Here is a 22,064-nt window from a genome sequence, read left to right on the forward strand (position 1 = left end):
GTGCCAGTGGTGGGAATGGTCATTTCACTAAGGGCAGTCATGGTGGAAATCATGTAGCAGTAGTACAAGCAGCAGAGCAGATAAAAGCTCTTTTTTGTGTGTTAGCATTGGGAAACTATAAACCATCTGTGTGCATGTCAAATAAAGGCTGAGCTCACCCTGCAGTATGTTCTTAGTCACTAAAAGATGCTCCTTCTACCCCAACTGAAACCTAAAAGACCTTAATGTTTTGGGAACTTCCATTCCATAGTTAAATGTGGTAGAAGTTGCCAAGCAGTTTCAAGAGTGGAGGAGTGGGGGTGAGCTGTTAGACAGAGGGACTGTGTGAGTCTTTTTTCATTTTGGAGTCAAAACTGTGAGGCTATAAAAGGTGGCACTGGATTGAGGAAGTACACTTCCGTTCCCTTCTACTAGTGCTGGAACAGGTTTAGTCTCACTTTTCACTGGCATTTCTTTACCTTTGTCCTCAGACCTTAGCTCAGTGATTTAGGCCAATGTACCTGTGGTACCTGGCAGGTGTTTATCATTCAGCATGGAATTTATGGGGCTGGTGGCCAGGGGTGGACAGCACTGGTATGTGACTTTGTGTTGAGCTAGAGAATTTTGTGGTCTCAATTGTGTCATCAGTTGCATCTGATGGCAGCAGAAAGTCATTACCTCTAAGCAACATCTGTTTGCAGAACAGTTACAAATGGCATTGAACAGGAAAATGGAGCATTTTTGTAGGACAGGTAGTTGGTCTGTGCCAGGCACTTTGCTTCCTCTCCGACTGTGCATCTTAGAAACTCTAAAACTGTTGTTCTTTCAGCACAGCCCTGAGTTTTCTTTAGCCTAAGCAAAAGTGTAAATCTTTGAGAAAAGAGTAAAGTGGTAATAGGAAACAGTCATTCTAATCAGTTGCCCCTTTTCTGTTGTTTCATTTTCAAAAATGGCTGAGATTGGCTCAATGAACTGAAAAATCATAATTACCTAGTGTTTCTTTTTCTTTTTTTTTCTTTAGAGGACTAACCATTCTTGAGGTTACATTCTAGAAAAGGGATGCTATATTGGTGGGTTAAACCAGGTGTAGTGTCTAGCCTGGATAAATGCCAATTTGTTGATAAAGAAATAAAGTAACCACAGCTCAGACAAATATATGCCAACAATGCTGGAAATATCATTACTGATCTTATATTTTCTCTGTAGTGAGCCACAGAGGCAAAACTATACTTCAAAAAATGTATTATGTGAATATATTGAAAGTTAGTGTCAAGATACGTAAAGTACCTAAAATATGTAAGCCTAAGTTTTTTGAAATTACTGATTTCAAATGTGCAACTGTTGAAGTTACTGAGTTGGAACACATCAGAAAGAACTGCTTTTCAAGGATGTCATGTATTTTCTAAGCCCTTATTCCCTTTAGGATATCTGGGATGCATGGGGTACCAGAAGTCATCTTTGAGTTTTAAAAAGGTCCTGCAGTGTGTGGACAGAAATATTAGGCTTATTGTGAAAGTGATACCCTTCTAAAATGTGGTTGGGTGCTAATGACTCCTCATGTCCTCTTTCAGTATCCACAATGGAGTAATAGCAGTGTTCCAGCGCAAGGGACTCCCAGACCATGAACTTTACAACCTCAATGAAGGAGTCAGGTAAGAGACTCGGCTCTGCACAGGGTGTTCTTAGCCAGCGTGCACAGTACTGTTCAGTGGCACTCATGCTTTAAAGCTTCTGCAGTTGTGTTAAGGATGGTTTTTTTCCTGGTGGTAGTTTCAGTCTGTTTGGCCTCAGTGAATGGCTGTGGCTGACGTGTGTCAACACCTTGCTGTGTAGTGAGAGCTGCATTCCTTCTGCAAGAGGAATTCAGCTGTGAGGATGAGGGTTTATTTCATAGTCTGTCTTGATGTACTGGTTTGAAACTAAAGAAGGGAAAGCATGGACCCCTCTAGTGATGCAGCCCTATTCCACTGTAGTGCTGCAGACCAGTTAGATGTATAATACGAACATTTTTACAAAAAAAAAAAAAAAAAAAGGTTAAAATCCTACCATTTGAGTTAACTTAGAGTTGAAAGGTGATATCTGGATTTACAGCACTTCACTTTTTACCATGTTTTTTAGCACTTGTTATTGCTTACTAAACCCTCTCTCATTCACAAGGGCAAGGTAGCAGATTTCTTTTTAGAATTTTGTCCCAATGCTTTGTAAAATAAATGGTGGAAAAGAATCTACACTTAGAAAAGACAGACAGCTTATTACATCCCCTGGCTGTCTTCAGATAAGTTATTCCTTTTCCCTTACTGCTTCCTACTCTGACAGAGCACTAACAAAATCCCCAGAATATCCAGATATTCTGGGTTTATCCGTGCCTGTATGGTTCCCAGTCTGTGATAGCTGGCCCAGTCCAATGCTTTAAATTGTGGGAATATCTTCAGAGAAGGGCAGACAAATGACATTGGGCCTGTGTTCTCTCTTTTTCCCTCTCTTTGTCTTTTTGAAATTAAAAGAAACTTATTCTACAGTCATTTCTTACTTCTCTGGGGAGAAAATGACACACAAAGAATAGCTTTTCTAGAATGGCTGTCAGTTAACATGATCCATCAATCACGTTGAGTTAGTTATTGAAATAATGGTTGATCATGATTACTGTAAGTGCAGTTAGGATTCTTCAGTTTTACCTGAATGACAAAAAATGGTAGTTCTGGGCTGCGATTTTCTGGTCCAATGCATTTGCCTTAGCTCATCTGCTGGTGAGGGACAGAAGAGGAAAAATTACCTGCTGATGTGACAGAAGACAAATATAATCTTGTATGAACCAACAAATAGAAGACAGAGATAGATAGATAGATAGATAGAGGATGGATGGATGGATAGATGGATGTTATTTGTTGAGTTGTGCCCAAATTTTGCTTTCATTTACCTGGGAGTAAACCCTGCACCACAATGATGCTTGGCAACATAGTTGAGTTGCATTTATTGCCACATCCCATGCAGCTGAACAGGCAAGATGACTACAAATAGACTGAATTTTTTTCCCCGTTTTATGATGGGCTGTGCTGGCACATGATAGACCTTTTTCTTTTTGTAAGGATAGTGCTGCTTTGTTGTTATCTCAGCTGATAGCTCACTTCAGGGAGAGTGCCTGGTGACTCATACCTGAGGTGATGGACAAAATATTGTGAAATCTAGACCGAGCTAGAAAGCTGCTGTCATAAAAGAGGCATTAGCAGCGTAACATTCCTCGGAGGAGTTAGTGTTTGGAGAGATTCAGTGTGGCTTTCAAGGCTGGTTCTTGTCTACTGCTTCTTTAAGGTTGTTCCTTCTTGCCTCCAACTTGGCCTGGACAGCCTTCTAATTTGTTGCCAAAAGCTGTCCATCCTCTCAGTGACAACTCCAAGTATGTTAGTGTGAAGCTACTCGTGTGCCTCCTGCTTGCTTCATTCATAGAGAAAAGCTAATTTGAGAAAAGCTAATTTGAGAAAACTGCAAGCTGGCAAAAAGGACACAGCAGCTGAAAGATCTGTCTCCAGAGAAGGGCATGGTAGGGGCATTTTTTTAAACATGTCTGTTCACATATCCAGCCACAGCCTCTTTCCAGAAGCTGCTGCGTTCCTGCTGTGTGCTTCATTTTACTGCTGACCACAATCAATAATGTTTTAGGACCTCCTGACTGTTTGCAACCGAAGCCCTTTTGCCTCACTTTAATTCAGCTCAAAACCAAACTGAGAAATTACTTGACACATGCCAGAAATACCTGGCTTACTGCTATGGTTGTTTATTTCACAATAACTTTCTTTTGGGTGAATGTTATTATTAGGTGCAAAAGTATCTGATTCATAAACACAGCCTCAGAAGTGGAACAAGTGTATACTTGCCTTATGATTGTTTTAGATGCATTTTCCCCACAAGTACATAATGAGAAAGAAACACATAGCCATTATTTCCACTGGGCAGAATTGGAGTCTGGAAGTATTCGGGTACATGGCTAATATTAGTTGGTTACTTTTTCAACAGTTACAGGACAGTAAAAGAAGTTATTTTATTAGACTACTTTTTCTAGAGCAGATTCTGTGATACTTTTCATAACAAAACCCTGAATATCCAAGTTGACTCACAGTCCAAGTGTAAATATTTGAACAATATTTGCACACCATTGTTTTGACTCAGGAATGTGTGCGTATATTCAACTACCATATGTCACATATGTGCAAACAAATACATATAACTTCCTTTTCTGAACACACATCTCAAAGCTTTGAACCCTAAGAAAACATCAATGAGTACAAATCTGTATAGTACCATTTACTTTTCTTCTAGGTTTGACTCATAAGAGCTGCCACTCATTTACACCAGTGCCTTTTGACACCATTCTTGCATTCCTCTGGCATTAGAAAATGGCCTGAAATGTGGAGTTACATAGGTCTCAGAAGGCCTATTGCTAAAATAGCCAGTGTGGGATTTGAGTCTCTCACACTGCTCAAACTCCTGAACAGCTCTGCTAAAGCTAATCAAGTACCTCGAGGTGGTGGTAAGATACTCCAGCAACCAGGAGTATCACCAGTGTATGGCCTGTACATTACTTCTTCTGGGCCCTTACTAGGTGATTTAATAGGACATTGGTTCAAAAGTCAGGTAATAAAAATCTATATGCATGTATGTGCTGTTTAGTTTTCTCTTGATGCATATGTGTGATATCAGTGGTCGAACAGTGGTTTTTCCTTTTTAATTTCATGTACCAGATGTGATTTCAAAGTGTTTATTTTGACCACTTGTAAATCAAGGAGGAAAAAGAAGGAAAGGGAAACACAAGTGGAAGCAGGATGTCCTGTATTAAAGCTAATACATATTTATAGCTGCCTCTTTTCTGAGTTTCAGGATACTGGTTTGATGCAAACAAAGCACATTTTAGTGGCATTTCCTCTTTCACAGCAAGAGTTCAAACACAGTAAAATCACTTGTTTCCATTTGCTTCATTTAACTTTATTTAACAGACACTATACAGTATTATACTTTACATTCTGCGTAATGTTGTAAGATTTATTTCAAAATGAACCAAAGAAGCAGCAGCAGTAAAAAAAAGTCAGGAGCTATTTTAGCACATTTTATATGAATTTATATTATCTTCTTAATTTATGAAGTCATTAAATAGATAGACAAGCTTCAAAAGAGTGCAAAATGCCTGTCTTCAAAACCCAATGCACTTGGAATGAAATTGCTATTTGGTCAGGGATCTCTTTTAGGTTCAGTCAGATTTTTACCTGAATTCCACCACAATGTCCACATGTCTAGATAAGGTTAGTCAGTAACTAGAATTATCCAGGATCTAACAGCCTGACTGATTTTTGTTAAAGGAAATTAAGCAAGGATGAAAAAAAATTGCAAGCAATGTCTTGGATCCAGTTTTGTTGTGGATCTCTTTTAAATGAATATGTACAAAGAACATCAAACACCAGTGTTCTAATCTGGCCTGGGGGCCTCACTGTTTCACTAGAAATTAATTAAGTAGCTTGAAGTATGTGTATTATTAGGAATTTAAAAAGTAAGATGCATTAATTGTGCTGTCAGTTCTTCTGCCCTGTAAACAGAGATGCTAATACAGCCATAGAGCTGCCTGGTGTGGTGCAGTCCAGTGCATATAATTAACTACAAGCTGTTTATTTAGCTCATTCACAGCTGAAGAGAAAGAAATGTGTTAGGATTTTGTTTTATCAGGAGTCTGGTCATTGGATAAGTAGAATGTAATTTTTTATTTCTCATCCTAAATGCCAGAAATTATCAGTAGAATCTAAAATATTAAGAGAGAAGGTATTTGCAAATCACCTGTTCAAGACTATGAGGAATCCAGGTCAAGCTCCTAGCTTGAGGAGAGGGTAGAAAATTAAGCAAAATCTGTCAGCATAAAGTATCAGTATTTTTTTTAAACAGTGGCACAAAATTGATGCCTGGGAATAAATTGTCTCTCTCATAGGAGAGTTCAAAACTGCAACTTTCTTGCTTTTTTAACCTAAAAATGATTTATCTATCCATGTTCAAAGTAAGAAAAACCTTTAGTGCCATTGCTTGTGATCCAGAAAAAAATCACACCACTGGACAGTAAATATCGACTTGGAGTAAGCATGCTACAATTTGGCTATTTGCATCCTTGTACTCATTGACATACCCGTAAGGCATCAAGACATTAACAGTCTTTGGGGGAGGTGAGTTTCAACCCCTGCCAAGGGCTTGTCAGTGGGTACCATTGGGGATGGTCTCAGGGCACTGCAAGGGTTGTCCTCTCCCACACATTGAAAGCACATGCCAAGGGGTCTTGGCCATGCAGTGGCTGTTCGTGGCAGTGAGAGACCTATGGCTAAATCATGGAATCATAGAATCAACCTCATTGGAAACGACCTCAAAGCTCACCAAGTCCAACCCTACCATGGTTCCTAGACCATGGTACTAAGTGCCACATCCAGTCTCATCTTGAAAACCTCCAGGGATGGTGAGTCCACCACCTCCCTGGGCAGCACATTCCAATGTCTGACTACTCTCTGTAAAAAAATCTCTTCCTAATATCCAACCTAAACCTCCCCTGGCAGAGCTTGAGTCTGTGCCCGCTTGTCCTCCTGCTGGTCACCTAGGAGAAGAGACCAACCCTCACCTGACTCCAGTCTCCTGTCAGGGAGTTGTAGAGGGTGATAAGGTCTCCCCTGAGCCTCCTCTTCTCCAGGGTATACAACTCCAGCTCTCTCAGCCTCTCCTCAAAAAGCCTGAGCTGGCTTTCAAAATATTTGTCCATAGATAGTGTGTCTGAATTAATCAAGTTTCTAGCTGAAAAGGATTCTGAGGCTCAGAAGCATCTGAAAACCCTCTTCCTTGTGCTTATTTTTTATGTCATTTCTGCCTAGAGTGTTTCCACAGGGTGCTATGAGGTCAGTATGGACATGTGCTTAAGGAAAAATAAGTCAGATATTGTATTTCAGCCTCCTCAAGATTGACCTGTTCCTCTTTTCCCTGAACTTTCAGGAGCTCTCAGAACCATCTCCAGTAGACTTTCTTAGGAATATAGTCATATGCTGGATTTGGTTTGATGTCTCTTTGTTTACTAGTTAAATAATTTGATTCATGAGCTGTTTAGTTAAAGACATAACCCAAAGGAATAGATGACATGCTACTGAACATATAATTTACATAACTACCCTAATTGAAATGGGTGTTTTTAAGTCAAATTTGACCTCATTTCTTCATGGGACCTGAGGTGGTCACACAGACAGGTTTTCAAAATATCTCCAGGCCAGATTTGCTTGTGTTCAGAAACACCATCTGGGGCTACATTTCTATAAGGTATGAGCTGTTGTGCATCTAAACAGTGACCTGACTGCAGAGGAGTATTACCAAGCATCCAACATGTGAGACTTAAAAGACATACAGATTTTAGTAAAGTAGTGAGTTTTACCTGAATGCCAGCGTTGGGCTGATGGACTGGGTTGAATTCAGTTTCTGATTTTGAGGGTTTGTGGGATCTTTTTTTTTCGCATGTGTATTTTGCTTGCTCTCTGAGATTGCTTTTTAGGTTTTAGTGTAGAGGAATCATGAAAGGCAGAGCTAAACTGTTAAATTCCTACCTGCCTTTTCACAGAAACCATATGAAACTTCAGCTGCTGTGAGTGGCCCTTTCAGTGGTGGAAAACTGTGGCCCTTTTGTCACAGCTCTATTTTTCATGCTTACAGGACAGGGGTGATTTGGCTTTGGACTCATCATTTTGGCTCAGCTCCACAGATGGTGAGAGAGCACCGGGAGTTCTCCCATGTCTGCAGTGCCAGGCGCCAGTGAAGCTCTGGCACCACAGGAGAACAAATTGAGCATTTTTAAAAGGATTAGATGTAGGATGGAAAACATCCTCTTTTTGTCAAATCTTAATTTGCTTTTATATGTATTTGTGCAACTGAGTTCAGCTAAAACCACAGCAGATATTTTTCAACACACAGAAACATTGGTTGGGAGTCTTGGTATTGTTGACCCTGTTTGCTCTTCTTTTGTAGTCATTATTGACAGGCTCAGTGCTCATTCAAAAATGCTTTGCTATTAGTGACTTCCCCTCTTCCATGTAGTGCACAACTAATACAATTTGCTGATCACACAGATCCTTTTCTTATTCTTTTTAATACAGGCAATTATTGAAAACAGAACTGGGATCCTTCTTCACTGAATATCTGCAGGTAAGCATGTGTTTTCTTTGTTTTAATCCAATGTTGTTACATGCTACTGAGCAAAATCATTTCACCCGCTCTAAATGCTGCTCTGGAGACCCTTGAAACCATTCAGAGATGTCTACTGCCTTCTCTGTTTTTGTCATTTATGGACTAGTGAGATTTGTATTTTATGTATCTGTATAGTTAGATAGTTGAAAGCCCAAACTGTCACTGTGTTTCAGTATGGCATTGCTGTCTTTCAGTAGATTTCAGACATTCTCTTATAACTTAAAATTTAAATTCCTGGCTAAACCAGTTAACTTCATTGCAGTACAGTTAATAGGGAAGACATTTAGCAGTAAGTAGCACTGCCTGTTGAAGCAGTGTTCTCTCTGCTTCTCTAAGACAGAGTAGGTTTTGTGGGTCAGCCATTTGAAGTTTGAGAAGCACTTTGTACTTCACAAACTACATGCTGTGTCCTGAAAACAGCAGGTGATTATATCATCATTTGACAAGCACCCCAAGTGATTTAAGGAAGATGGACACAGGAGTCCTTTGATGATTGATCATTAAAATAAAGGGCCCCCTTCCTTGTCAAAAATTAAGAATGAACAAAATGTGATGGCTGTAAGAAGTACAGAATTGAGTAAAGGTAGCCTGTATTTTATTTACAGAATCAGCTGCTCACAAAAGGCATGGTGATCCTGAGGGACAAGATCCGGTTTTATGAAGGTAACTTGGATTTTAGCATTGGTCTGTCTCAGGGGTTTTAGCAAATGCATTCTGGAGGCAGTGGGATGCTTTCCACTATCTTCCTGGGACTATGGATTAGTGTGTATCAGTCCATTCTCACAGTCTGTTGTTATATCCTGCCCTGGTGTTCTCACTAGCCTTCGTCAAGGGGAGATGATTGCTTAGGGCAGCATTAAGGGTGTAAAGGAAGGATTGACTCCAGCATGACACTTCCTTCTCCTTCACTTACGGCCTGTTCAGTGTTCAGGACAAGTGGAAACATAGGCTGAGATATCTTAAGAAACCAGAAACTAAGCATGAAGATCCCAGTTAGCTGAAATATCTGACTAACTCCAAAATAATGCTGTAGGTTGTTTAAAGAGTTATTCTGGATTCATGCTTACATAAACTAGGTCAGACACTGTCTCTTTTTTTAAAGTCAAGGCTTCATTTAACTGTCTGCAGCTTCTGGAGGTGTCACCTTACGGAAGTAAACCTCCACCTGATGTGTTTTGTGCAGTCACCTATATTTTGTGTCCTATGCTATTATGTGGTATTTAGATGTGCTGTTAAATATACAGTTTTGTCCTAGATTTAGGCATGCCAGTTATGTCAGTAGTGGTTTAGACTGGATATTTTTTTAAAAATTCTCACCAAAAGGACTGGCCAGGCATTGACACAGGCTGCCAAGGGCAGTCGTTGAGTCATCTGCCCTGCAGGCATTTAAGAGTCATGTAGATGTGGCATCTGGGGACGTGGTTTAGTGGTGGCCTTGGCAGTGCTGGGTTAATGGTTGGACTCAATAATCTTAAAGGTCTTTTCCAACCTAAATGATTCTGTGATTCTATACATCATCAAATGGTTTTGGAATATCTTAAGAACTGTTGCCCATGTAAACAGTCTGAAGAACTTTGGGGAGTGAAGGCAGTTTAAAAGAAATGCATCTTTCCTTTTCCAAAGTTGCAGTCATAATATCACTTAGTCTAAACATATTGCTGAAGCAGTAGCTTGGAGACAACTGTTTTCATTAGTCTCAGCTATCTCTTAAATCCTGGATGTGACCTTCCACTACTGACAATACAGTTGATCAGATTGAGATGGTTCTGTGGGACCCAACTTTTCTGATGAAAAGACAATAGCCCTGAACACTGCAAAAGGAGAACCAATTTCACATTAAAAAAACCCCAAACCCACAAAAAGAGGACTGAAACTTCAAGCTGAACACAGATTCCTCAGTTATACAAAATAACAGCTTGGAGAGCACAAAGGGAGCTGTAAGGATCTCAAGGGATTTGTAGCTGCTTTGTAAATCACAAAGGAAGTTGTTTTTCAAGTGTTAAATCAACAAATGAGATGCAGAGACCTACCGAAGTCCAACCTCTTTTTTTTCCTGATTTTACCAGCCTGAAATTTAAAAATGCTATATCTGATGATTGAGATCAAAGCTGAGTTGAAAAACTGAAATACGAGACCACTAAAGGGCTTTCAAATACAGGAGCATGTTTAGCAAATACAGAATTTCAGCAACCTGTTGACTTTAAACTTATTTTGGTTTTTGATTAGTGTGTCATATTGTGGTTGCCCCTTAAAATATGGCCAGAAATTCGGATAAGGTGAGGATTAAACTGGTCATATTTTTTCAGAGTCCATCCTCAGAAATGTCATCTAAAACTGGCAAGTTACAGAAGGGTAGCTGTAATTTAGGCATCTCATTCAGAGGCATACAATTTTAGCAGCAAGATTTGAAAAGGACCAGATTTATAAGGGCTTAGTTTCCACTTAACCTCAACTTCTGGGCAACTAACATCTTTAACTCTTTTAAAACTGCCCTTGAGGCATAAAGTGGTTGGGCTTCTCCTTCATGATCAGATTTATATCTTGCAAACACTTAATGTTTCAGACACTGGTACATGGATGTCAGAATGCAAAGGTATTGTCATGGTTTAACCCCAGCCAGAACTCAGCCCCACACAGGTGCTCTCTTACTTCCCCTGATGGGGTGGGGGAGAGAGCTGGAAGGGTAAAAGTGAGAGAATTGAGGGTTGAGATAAAGGCAGTTAAATAGGGGAAGCAAAAACCCTGCACACAGGCAAAGCAAAACAAGGGATTAATTCCCCAGTTCCCATGGGCAGGCAGGTGTTCATCCATCTCCAGGAGAGTGGGCCTCCATCATGCACAGCAGTGACTTGGGAAGACAAAAACCATCACTCAAAATGTCCCCACTTCCTTCTTACTCCTCCAGCTTTATGTGCTGAGCATGTGGCCATATGGTCTGGGATGTCCCTTGGGCCAGCTGGAATCAGCGGTCCCTGTTGTGTCCCCTCTGGACTCCTTGTGCACCCCCAGCCTTATTGTCAGCAGGATGGTACAAGAAGCAGAAAAGGCCCTGATGCTGTGCAAGCCCTGCCTAGCAATAACTGAAACATCCCTGAATTATCAACCCTGCTTCCACCACAAATCCAAAACACAGCCCCATACCAGCTACTGTGAAGAAAATTAACCTTACCCCAGCCAAAGCTAGCACTGGTATTTATTATTATTGTTACTGCTACAGCTGCTAGGAAGTTTTGGACTTGGTTCCCTGCTGTGTCTCATTAGAACTAATGCAAGACAAATTTTTTAAAAGTTTTTAAAAATTGAAACAGAGAAAACCCTTTTCAGTCTTGTGCATGAGTGTGTAGGACAGGGAGAACTCCTGCCTGGTGGTGCAGAAATTAAGACCTTGGCATGCTACACAAGCCAGCAGCTGCAGTATAGCATGGTGTTCCACATTTGTCACTGAAAGCACTTAAAGTCATCAACCCAGGAATAATTCAGGAGTTGCATATGGGCCAGAGCTGATGCTATTTGCCATGTGCTTAAAAATGTGGGGGGATCAAGTATCCCATAATAAAGATTGGCACTTGGCTAACTTTGAGTGCAGTTAGCAGGGTTGAAGCTTTCATGCATAGTTGCTTTGTGATATGTGTGTAATTCTGGCCAAAATGTTCCCTGGCTGAGGCCCAAAGTAATGCTCTAATACAAAAATTAAGAATAATATCTGATTCTGACACCAGTAGTAATATTGATTTATTGCTATTGAATTTGCTTCCTGATAAGTCACATTGTCTTGTCTGAATGGCTCACAATCATTGATGTGTTTATCTCCGCAATACTTGCTGCTGTTGGTGCAGGGCATCACTCTCCTTCCACAGTAGGGTTAGGGGCATAGAGATGGTAAAGAGCTTGTCCAGGGTCACCCACACCATTCTGGGGAGCAGGGATTTGAAGCCAGCATCCAGCTATTGAACCAGACTTTCTCTCTGTGGATCTCAGCTCCTGCATTTGCCTCTGTGTTTTGCAAAATGTTCTATGAGGAATTCGATGTCCAACTTGGTTGTGCAACCTGGCCAGAGCTTCTCCAGTCTCCACTGGAGAGGCTTCCAGGTGACTGCAGCTGGAGAAGGAATGGACAGAGAGAGGGCCTTGCTGTGAGGACCATGTCATAGCAGGTTGTGACTGCATCCTTTGAAAATTACAGTAAAAATTAGAGCCCTGACACCATTGTCTGTTTCCACAGATCTTGGGTGAGATTTTCTGCGTAAGTAGAAATACAGGAAAGCAAAGAGATCTATCTTCCACAGATCCTGGGTGATATTTTCTGCATAAGCAGAAATACAGGAAAGCAAAGAGATCTATTTGAGGGGGTGTTTTGTGCAGCATCTCCACAGAATGCAGTTTGCTCTGCTGCCTTGCATCCTGGAGAGCAGAGGGGAGGGCAGTGGGGTGAATTCCTCTGCAAGAATGTTTAACCTGCTGTGTCCTCGTCCTGCTGCTCTCCTCCAGTCTTGTCCACTTCCATGTTTAACCTGCTGTGTCCTCCTCCTGCTGCTCTCCTCCAGTCTTGTCCAGTAGGTATTATTCAAGAAGAGGAGGCAACCTGGGCTATTACTCTGTTCTTCATGGTGTTTTTCTGAGTAGTCTCAAAGTCTCTGAGTTTACTAAGAACATTAGATGTGTCACCTGAAAAGACACAAGTACTGAAAGACTTGCTACACTGGAAGGAATGCTAATTCCCTGGTGTTGATAGTAGCTGCTACATGATATGTCTTAGCATATTAAGAGCAGATTCACATTGTTTCCTGCATGTTTTACTCTTTGCAGTTAGGTTACAAGCTAAACGGTTCGCTAGTTTGTTTTGTGTTTTTGCAGGGCAGAAACTACTGGATACCTTAGCTGAAACCTGGGATTTTTTCTTCAGTGATGTCCTGCCCATGCTTCAGGCTATTTTCTATCCTGTGCAGGTGAAAAATTACTCTGTTACTATAGAATCTTGAAAAACTGGAAAAAGCAACTTTACTGGTTCATCAGCAGATTGATGCAATCCTTAATTCTCTCTCCTTGGGCCAAGCTCCCAGTGCAGCTGTTCTGTATAGTCATGTCATGCAAATAAGTTACTTATGCAAATGGATTTGAAGTGCTTGGGTGAAAAACATGAAGGGGAACTTTGAAAACAGAAGTGGAGTGCAGGGAGGCTGGTTAGTCCTTCTGCCAATTCACACTAGAAGTCAAGAAAAGGTTATGAATGATAAACTGAAGTATGCACACAGTGGAATAAGTGGAGCTGTGTTGAGTTAAATATGCATTTCCTTCTCTGCAATGTGAATTTGTCGCTGAAATATCTCCACTTTTGAAAAGGAATTTTACTTCTGAGATCAAACTCTGTGCTACTGTAAGTGAATAGCAATAGGTAGTGGAGTTAGACCAGTTTAGATGAACACAGATGTTGACTCCAGTAATTTTAAATCCACAATAGTTGCTCAATCTTATTTGGATGAAGGCTTAATCTTCTCATTTAGTGCTAGCCACAGAGTGTTTATCACTGAAGTCTCAAGGAAATTCATTCCAGGTAGGTGTAAGTGACCTTCTATAGTTGCTCATCATAGAAGCCTTCAGATTTTAGTGTGAGGTTGGTGCCTGAACATATTTGGGGAAACTTCAGACATCTTCTCCCTTTTTAAGTACTTTACACTTAAAATGGTTGCCCAAATGTTAATGATGTACCATTTAGATCTGCAGATAGTTACAGATAAAAAATCTGAATTCTGTTTCAGCTGAAACAGTAGAAATTAGATGGTATTAAAAATGTACTAGAACACAATGGGAGATTTTTCTAAGTGCCTTGTAATTTAAATCCAAGATATTTGGACACCTAGGCTCACAGCCTGGTTTTCTGAAGCACTTGACTAAATTAGAACTCACTCAGTTGTTTTTGAAAATTGCACCAAACATCCCTTTTCTCTGCTGTGTTTCTGAGATCTTTGAAAATACTTTAGCAACACGAGTCTTCCCCTCATCAGATGGAAATAATTGCTTGAATTTTCAAAGGAACCTAGAGGGGTTAAGAGCCCCGAGTCCCATGTAATTTCAAATAGATCTGGGTGCTCATGTTCTGAGGTTTCTTTGAAAAGCCCAACTGGTACTTATGTATTTTCTAAGTTCTATTCATTAGCAATTGAAGCAGATTTGGGGCCTTCTTTACTTCAGTATAAATAATTAACAAGTGAAAAGGAATTGGTGGAGTTGGGTCAGGCTTCTTTATTCCAGACTTAGATAAGTTGTTGCCATCTGAATACCAGACCTTCCAGAAGTGTTAATATTTGGCTGGCTACACTCATAACTGTAGGCAAGAATATGTGTGTACAGCCACATACACCCCAAAGAAAGTCCTCTAATGCCAGAAAGAGGAACAGTTTTACAAATCCTCATAAGTCAAGTGCCATTAATCTCTGCAGACAGAGCTGTCTTCTTCAGCTGAGAGTATCTTCAATGAGAAGGTATTGTTGGACTGCAAAAAGATGTCTTTGAAAGTGTATTATGAAGCTTCAGCTCTGCTCCTGCCTTACAGTGAAGTGGGTCAAACTGTAAAGCAAGGATCCACAGGTGGGCTGAGTCAGGATTCCCACCATGCTTTGACGACAGTAACCAACCAGTACTCAAAATCTTAAGAAATGATAGAAATTCAACCCTTTTGCAACCCTGTGTTCTTTTTAAACATATGATACATTTTATTACCTGTGCTCACCCCACTGCAACCCTTCACCATCGCCACACACAGTCAGACTCAGTCATTGTCTGTGGTGTTCATTACTGCCAAATCAAATTTACTGTGCAGACTTGGAGGCAGCTCTGTGTCCTTTGTTATGTTTCCTTTGCTTTTCATTTAGGTTTACCATTCTTGTAATCCCTTAGAAGTGGAGGAAGGAATTTTGACAGAGGATTTTGAAACTCATTTCCATAGTGCTCATAATCCTTCTTGCTTTGTTTCCAAGGGAAAGGAGCCCTCGGTTCGGCAGCTGGCACTGCTGCACTTCAGGAATATAATTACCCTCAACATAAAACTGGAAGATGCATTATCCCGTTCCAGAGCCAGAGTTCCACCATCTATTATTCAGATGCTGTTAATACTCCAGGTAAGTTGGTTACTTTTCCCAGGCTGTTCTCTTTATCCATCTTTCTGCTGAAGTCTTTTGAAAGTCTCTGATTTTGGTTATTCATTCAAAACTTCTTACTCAGAATGCCACAACTTCTGTGCAATTAACTGTGGTCCTAATATCTAAAAGTAGAGATTGTAGAGGTTCAGATTTCATAGCTTAAGATCCAGAGGGTCTGAGAGTACAGACTTGTTTTGAAACTGTGGGCCTTGAAACACAAAGTTTTGCTCGAAGACCAAGTGAGAAGGAGTTTGCCCCTGGGTGTTTATTTCTGCATATGTGACCTATGGTTGTGTGGTGGGGATGGTGAAAGTCCTTTCTCAGCAATAGCTCTGCCAAACTCGTGGTTTAAAATCTAATGGAGTTTTCAGGAAAAGGTCAGAAGATGATCTGGGAATTAGCTATTTACATACTTAGCAGTGTTAGTCAGTAATTGGATTTCAGAGCAAAGGCTTTTTTCCAGACTTATATGTCACATTAAACAAAAGCAAATTTTATACATTTGTGACATAATAATGGAATATTCTTGATTTTAGTTTAACTCAGGTCTGAATAGGGCTGGAAGATGGATAACAATTCAGCTGTCCAGTGAGCGCATGGTTGGGCTTGTGTGCTTGGATTTCCCAGACTGAGCTGTTTTGGTGTGGATGTTATCTAATCCCTATTTGTGTCCATCGTGAATATCCAAAACAAACTTGGTGACACTAGAGTGGACTCCTGTGGCTAGAAGATGAGGCTAGTGATGTTGAATCTAGACCGAGTGTTAGACTTAGTGCTAAGTTTCCATGTTTCTGTCCTTGACAGCCTCATGCAGCTGTGTTATGTACTTAAGGAGTAGGCCATGGTCTCTAAGAGAGCAGTTGTGATGTCAGCTGAAGGTCACAGGTTGACAAAGGCCCATGCCAACATGCACCAGTTTGTCTTGTTAAACTGAAGTAAAGTGGCAGAGATTTGGTAACTAGTGCAGGGTGTAGCTAGTATTTTGGTTTGGCTTGTCATGGTGTAGGAGAAGACTTCTGTCAGTTTGTCACGAGAGGACACTTTCCTAATGGAGGGAAAGGGAATCTTTGTAAAGAGAAAATGGAAACTGCAGTGATCCATGGGCTTTATTTAGGAGGTAGGTGCTGATTCAGCAAAGCTCAGTGGGCACACCTGAGCTTCAGTGTCTTCAGCATGTGAAGGATTTCTGTGAAGTTTCTGACTGACCTGATGCCAGGTTCATGCATTTCTTGCTTGTTCAGTTGGCTGCACTCTGGCAGGAGAATAAAATGCTCCCTGCCAAAGACCTCCTGAATAAAAGGGCCTGAAATTAAGTTGCACCCCTTACTTTGTTGTTTGAGTAATTGTTTTTCCTTCTGTGCATCAAATATTTTTCCAGTCCACAGTAAGCAATTTGCTGGAAGTCTGCCTGCCAGCCATGCATGTAACACCCTAGTATGTGACACAGCCCCCATGCCAGTCCTCTGGCACACAGTGGCTTGAGACAGGATGTACTTTGGGATAGAATGGGTCATCAACCTGACACACATCTCACAATTTGTCCAGAGAGCCAAGTACCTCAATTTCTTTGTGTTTAAGGCATCAAAGACTATTAAATAAAAAAGACTTGGAGGAGGAAAATCTTATATCTTTCCTGTACAGGCCCTTGCTGATGGAAAGAAGAACCTTAATTTCTGTGATAACGCTGTTACGAGTATTATTATAGCAGACTGTATTGTTGTAAGATACCATTCATTTAAAGGAGCAGAAATCAGTCCTTGGGTTAATCATTAGACTTGAGTTCTCCAGTCCAGTAGAGCTACTTCTCACCAGTGCTATAACCTGGTCTCATTACAACCCAGCAATCTGTCAGGAAAGAGGCAGTTCCCCAGAACTGGGGGGAGGAGTGACATTCCTGAGCCGTTGAAGTCAGTGGTAGTTTTATCATGGCTTGGAAGAAGGACCTTATACCATTCAAACTGTGAGTGGCCAGCATAGCCTGCCACAGGTACAAAGCACAAACTGAAACGTTAATCCTTTGTGGCTGCTTATAGGCAACATAAGCTGAAGAGCCTCCAGGATGCTCCCAGTTCAGTTGCAGAGCCTTCCAGAGCAGAGCCATGACTGGGGGAACTAAAACTGCTTTGAGCACAGTGATGCACAGGAGCTCATGTAGCAACAGTGAGTTACCAGTCTCACCTCGGTGACCTTTCACTTTGGGTGAAATTAGGAAGCTGGAGGGAGAGGGCTAAACAGAAGGAGAGATTAGAGAGCTTTCTCCTTTATGCTCTCTGAACCACAGAGCGCAAAACTGCCACCAGAGGATAAACAATCTGACTGATTTACCAAAGAGGGTTGTCAAAGATTGCCTTTGCCACTGAAACTGGAACATCTTATCTCCAGGTATCTCTCCTGAAGTGTGAGAAAGTTGGAAGAGAAGAATTAAAGAGTGGTTATCTGCATCTTTCAGTTAACATCAGGATTTTTTAAGTTCATAGAATCTCTGTGGGTGACCTGAGGTATTTAAAACCCCAAGAAGAGCACAACACAATATCTCTCATGCTGAGGCCTCAGTAAACATAAGCTCTGAAGAGAAAAATAAAACCTGTGGTTTCCTTTTTGGCTCTCTGAACTTCGTTTGATCTCCCTTGCCCGTTGTCTTTCTCTGTAAAGGAAGACAAAATAAATACATAAAACTGCCCAGTGGGACCTACTTGTTACCTCTGGAAAGTTCTTTCCACTTTAAAGGGGTGGAAAAGTACATTGCAAGATCTGAAAGCAAAATGCAGAGAGTGCTGGTTTTCCATCTCAGCAGCTACAGAGCACACCGAAAACAGCAGAGTGGTTAAAAACAAAATACTGTTTGCTATCAGAAAGGTGCAGGGTCCTGACTGTGGCACAGCAGATCTGCTCCAACACTGCAGTGTCTGTCAACTAGAGTCAATTCTTTATGGCCTTAGGTTTTCAAATTCAGTGGTTGTTTTTGAGAGGTTGTCTTACTAAATCTCTTAGACCTGAAACTTAGGTTGAATGAAGTGGTGTTGGTCTGACATTTCCACATGCTTTTAATAATTTAATAAAGAGTCAGGTAAGAAATCTTGCAGCCAGAACACTGCCTGACACAAAGGGAAGAGTCCTCTGTTGCTTTGTGTTGACACATGCAAAACTGAGATCTGGCCCTCAAGGTTTATACTTTAGAGTATTTTGTAGATATGTTTGCTTCTATTTTCTCTTATTCTCTCTTATTTATTGTCTCTATACTAAATGCAGTTTGCAGTAATTAAATTGACACAGATTTTTTTATCCTGGAATGAATTTGTATTGCTGGGATTTTTAACCAGGTGCAGTTTCATTTGTTGTAGGAAAAAGATCTTTTTTTAAAAAAAATCTTGACCTTTGTGCTTGTGAGGAGTACTTGTCATATTTGATTTTGAATTTCTTCATATGATTTTTATTATCGTGCTAGTTGTCTGGTGCTGGGAATCATTTCTGCATGGAAGCAGCAAAAATGCTAGAACTATTTCATCTACATCTTGGGATATTGCCTTAAGCAGGTGGGGATGTGCTGTGTTAATGAGCATGAGACAAGAAGCTGGGAACTGACCAGAGAGTTCCAAACAGTGAGAGCAGCTGTATCCTGAGTGCAGCACAGGAGAGCAGAAAGGTCTCCATGTACTGTACAGCAGTGCTAACACTTTGCTCAGCTGATGGTGCCAGGTGGGAGTGCTAAATACAGTTTGTACTGACCAAAGTACCACCTTCACTTGCTTGCACATCAGTCAAGGGCAGTTTGCCTGCCATAGTTGGGGTCCTTGGTGTAAGGGGTAAGGATGTGAGCCAGTGACAGTCAGTGGCTGGCTGGTTTCCATTTACAAGTTGCAGGCTGATAGTTACAGAGGGAAATCACATCAGAGTCACTTTCCCTCTGTAACATTTTTTGCTCTGTTTTGACCTGGCACTTCCTCCGTGGCTCACCGTAAGTCTGTTTTCTCCAGAGGCAGAGACTGGGGAGTGATCGTGGTTGTTCTTAGCCATTCTGTAAGCCTGACTGACACAGGGCTTGTTTGGTAGCAGCTCCAGTGCCACCAACATTTCTACACCACAGACTCTGATAGATCTGCACTCGTGTGGACCCTCTTTGTAACTAAGGCCAGTGGAAATCCATTGCCACGTGAAAAGAATAGATTTCATTTTGAAATCGAGTCCTCTTCAAAACTTTTACTCAACATATCTAACAACACCGTGTGGTGCCACTTCTGTAACCTTAAGCAGCAGAAAAACAGGAAAGCAACAGGAAATATTATAGGTTTGCTTTGTTGTATGTGAACCTGTCTCATGAACACCGTGGCATTGTAATTTAAATGTCCATCTTGTCCTTTGTCTTTAACAGAAAAACAGTTGGAAACATGACCATAACCTTGTCCATACTAATTAAGCACATTTGTTTTCAAAGGCAGTTTGCACTGTGCAGATTCCCTTTGGGCATATGCTCATAGTGCATTTTAAGAGTACCTCACATTAAGTAAACGGTCAGTTCTGTGAAGGATATCAGTTAGTTAACCAAAGGTATGACTTCAGGTGGAGTTGGTCTAACTAAAATAAATGTCTCCTGGAGTTTGCCTCTATTCATGAAACTGACCTGTTAAAACCAGTAGAAGTTCATTGGTAGGCAAACCCTTAATCCTTAACAAAATAGAGTAAAATCAGTAAAATAATTCTTAACTTGAATTAGTGTGTCCTTGCAGACCCTATAATTTTGTTAAGTAAGAAGGAGAAGGTTTTAACTAATTGTATTAATCTGTACAATTGTCTTTTGTGGACCCATTTGGGCCAGTAGACTAAAACTGGCATAAAAGATAGCATAGAAATTTTGACTATTGAAGAATTCTTGAGCAGGAAACATTCCCACGGTGCAAGAATCCTTTGAGTCAGGGTGCTTTAATGCTGTAATTCATGGGTTGTCTACAGGGGGAACTTAAGAAAGTTAATCTAAGCTACCTCTTAAAGAAGATTAATTAAACCTCATTAGAACTCTGTGTGGACACTCATTCTGAGAATTAAAGGAGTAGGAAGGAGACAAGTTCAATTAATGACACTTCAATTCTACATCAGAGGCCTAGAGCACAGTTTATCTTAAGAGCTTTCTATTCCTAATTTAGTTAGTGTAATTTCATTTTCCTGAGTGTCCCCAGGTAGACAAAGGCTTGAGGAAATCACAGCTTTTGAATTGCCCAGGGCATTACAGGTGGGATCCCCAAGAGGTGGCACTCGCTTCTTGGCTGTTTGCACTGACCACAGACCTGGGAGCCATCCCAGGTGCCACCAACACCATAGGTGGGATCCACCAGCTGCGACAGTGGTGTCACCCAGCACAAAAAGGAGGGACTGTTTGCTCTCCATGACTGAGTTGTAGCAAGGTCAGGTGGTGCTTTCGTTAGGGTTGCTGGTGCAGCACCTCCTGTTCTGTCCTGCTGGGATTCACCTAGCCCGGAACACAAGAACAGCAAAAGTAATTTCCAGTAGAAACACTGTGCAGGGTTGTTTCGTAGTGTTGCAAACATGGGTGTCCCTGTGGGTTTAGGACACAAGTGGGGATCAGCTTCCAGTCAGATCTGTGCAGAGCTGCAGCTGGGTGTGGGGCAGCTTGGCTAGTCTCCTGTGCAGGTACCACCATGCCCTTACCTTCTCACTGCCTAAAGCTTTCTGTCTGACCACAGGGTAAGCAGAGAAGCTTCCTGCCAGGAGATTTCAGAGGCAGCCCATGTGTTCTTCCACTCCTTGAGCCTTCCCTGCAGCAGATATGGGGCTGCATAGTGCTCTCTGGATTTTGAGCACTGGTACTTGCTGACAGCATAGCTTCTTCTCCCATCATCTTTCTGGCTGCTTCATCACCTTTTACCTTCTTATATGTTGCCTTCTGACTCTTTTCCTCCCCCAGCCCCATCTTATTTTCCCTCAGGGCAGAAGGGAGGAAGGCAGAGTGGGAAGTAGGTGGCAGCATGTTAGGCACATGGAGGACAGCTGGAAGTTCATCTTTGCAGACGGCTCGTTCTCTGATCTCAGTTTCCTCCTCCTTTCTTTGGTAATGCCTGTAAATCAGGTCAAGACCCAGTAGCAGCCACTTGCAGAGTGCCAGAACACACAGTGGGGGCAGCTGCCTGCACCAGAGGCCTGTTAGCCACTTGTGACTGACAAGCATCTCTCAGCAATGCCCAAACTGAGTCCTGCTGGAGGGAGTGGTGGCCTGAGGGAGTTAAGGGTTCCAGGGGGCAGCTAGTGGCAATGCAGGTGCTGTGAAGCTGTTTGCCATGTAGGCAATAGGAGCTGGAGCTGGTTGTGTTCTTTGGCAGACAGACAGTTGCCCATTTGGTTTCAGGGACAAAGAGGGCATTACCAGAGCTCCTTACCTTAGAAAGGTGTCCCCAGCAGCAGGCGTGGAGTGGATTGCCCGTACCAATGTGAATAGTGACTGTAGAATAATTCCCTATAATTAGAGAGGAGCAAAATGAACTGTTTCCTGTATGAATTGTTTGGAAACAGCTCTGGCAGCTGTTTGCATTTTGTCAGGAGTGATTTCTCCTGGGGTTTTGGTGCTTGCCTGTTTCTCTGTCTATGCTATAGAATTTTATTACTATGGGAAGACGTGTTTCCATTTAAGATGACAGAGTGATTAAACAAATTATATAAAATTTCTTCGCTTCTGCCTTCGTGCCAGAAGGTGTACTGAGAAGG

General features: G+C 41.4%; 1 protein-coding gene across 1 annotated transcript in view; it reads left to right on the plus strand.

The window, feature by feature from the left end:
- Positions 1–1,550: 1,550 nt before the first annotated feature.
- Positions 1,551–22,064, plus strand: part of LOC103802817 (proline-rich protein 5-like) — a gene marked incomplete at both ends in the record, with an annotated part of 32,704 nt that continues 12,190 nt past the window's right edge. The window contains 5 exons of the mRNA XM_009075347.1: positions 1,551–1,631; positions 8,127–8,175; positions 8,823–8,880; positions 13,072–13,163; positions 15,192–15,332. Of these exons, the coding sequence (XP_009073595.1) occupies positions 1,551–1,631; positions 8,127–8,175; positions 8,823–8,880; positions 13,072–13,163; positions 15,192–15,332 (421 nt within the window). The remainder of the gene's footprint in view (positions 1,632–8,126; positions 8,176–8,822; positions 8,881–13,071; positions 13,164–15,191; positions 15,333–22,064) is intronic.

The sequence above is a fragment of the Acanthisitta chloris genome, unplaced genomic scaffold, assembly GCF_000695815.1.
Source record: "Acanthisitta chloris isolate BGI_N310 unplaced genomic scaffold, ASM69581v1 scaffold16995, whole genome shotgun sequence".
In the NCBI taxonomy this organism is placed as follows: Eukaryota; Metazoa; Chordata; class Aves; order Passeriformes; family Acanthisittidae; genus Acanthisitta; species Acanthisitta chloris.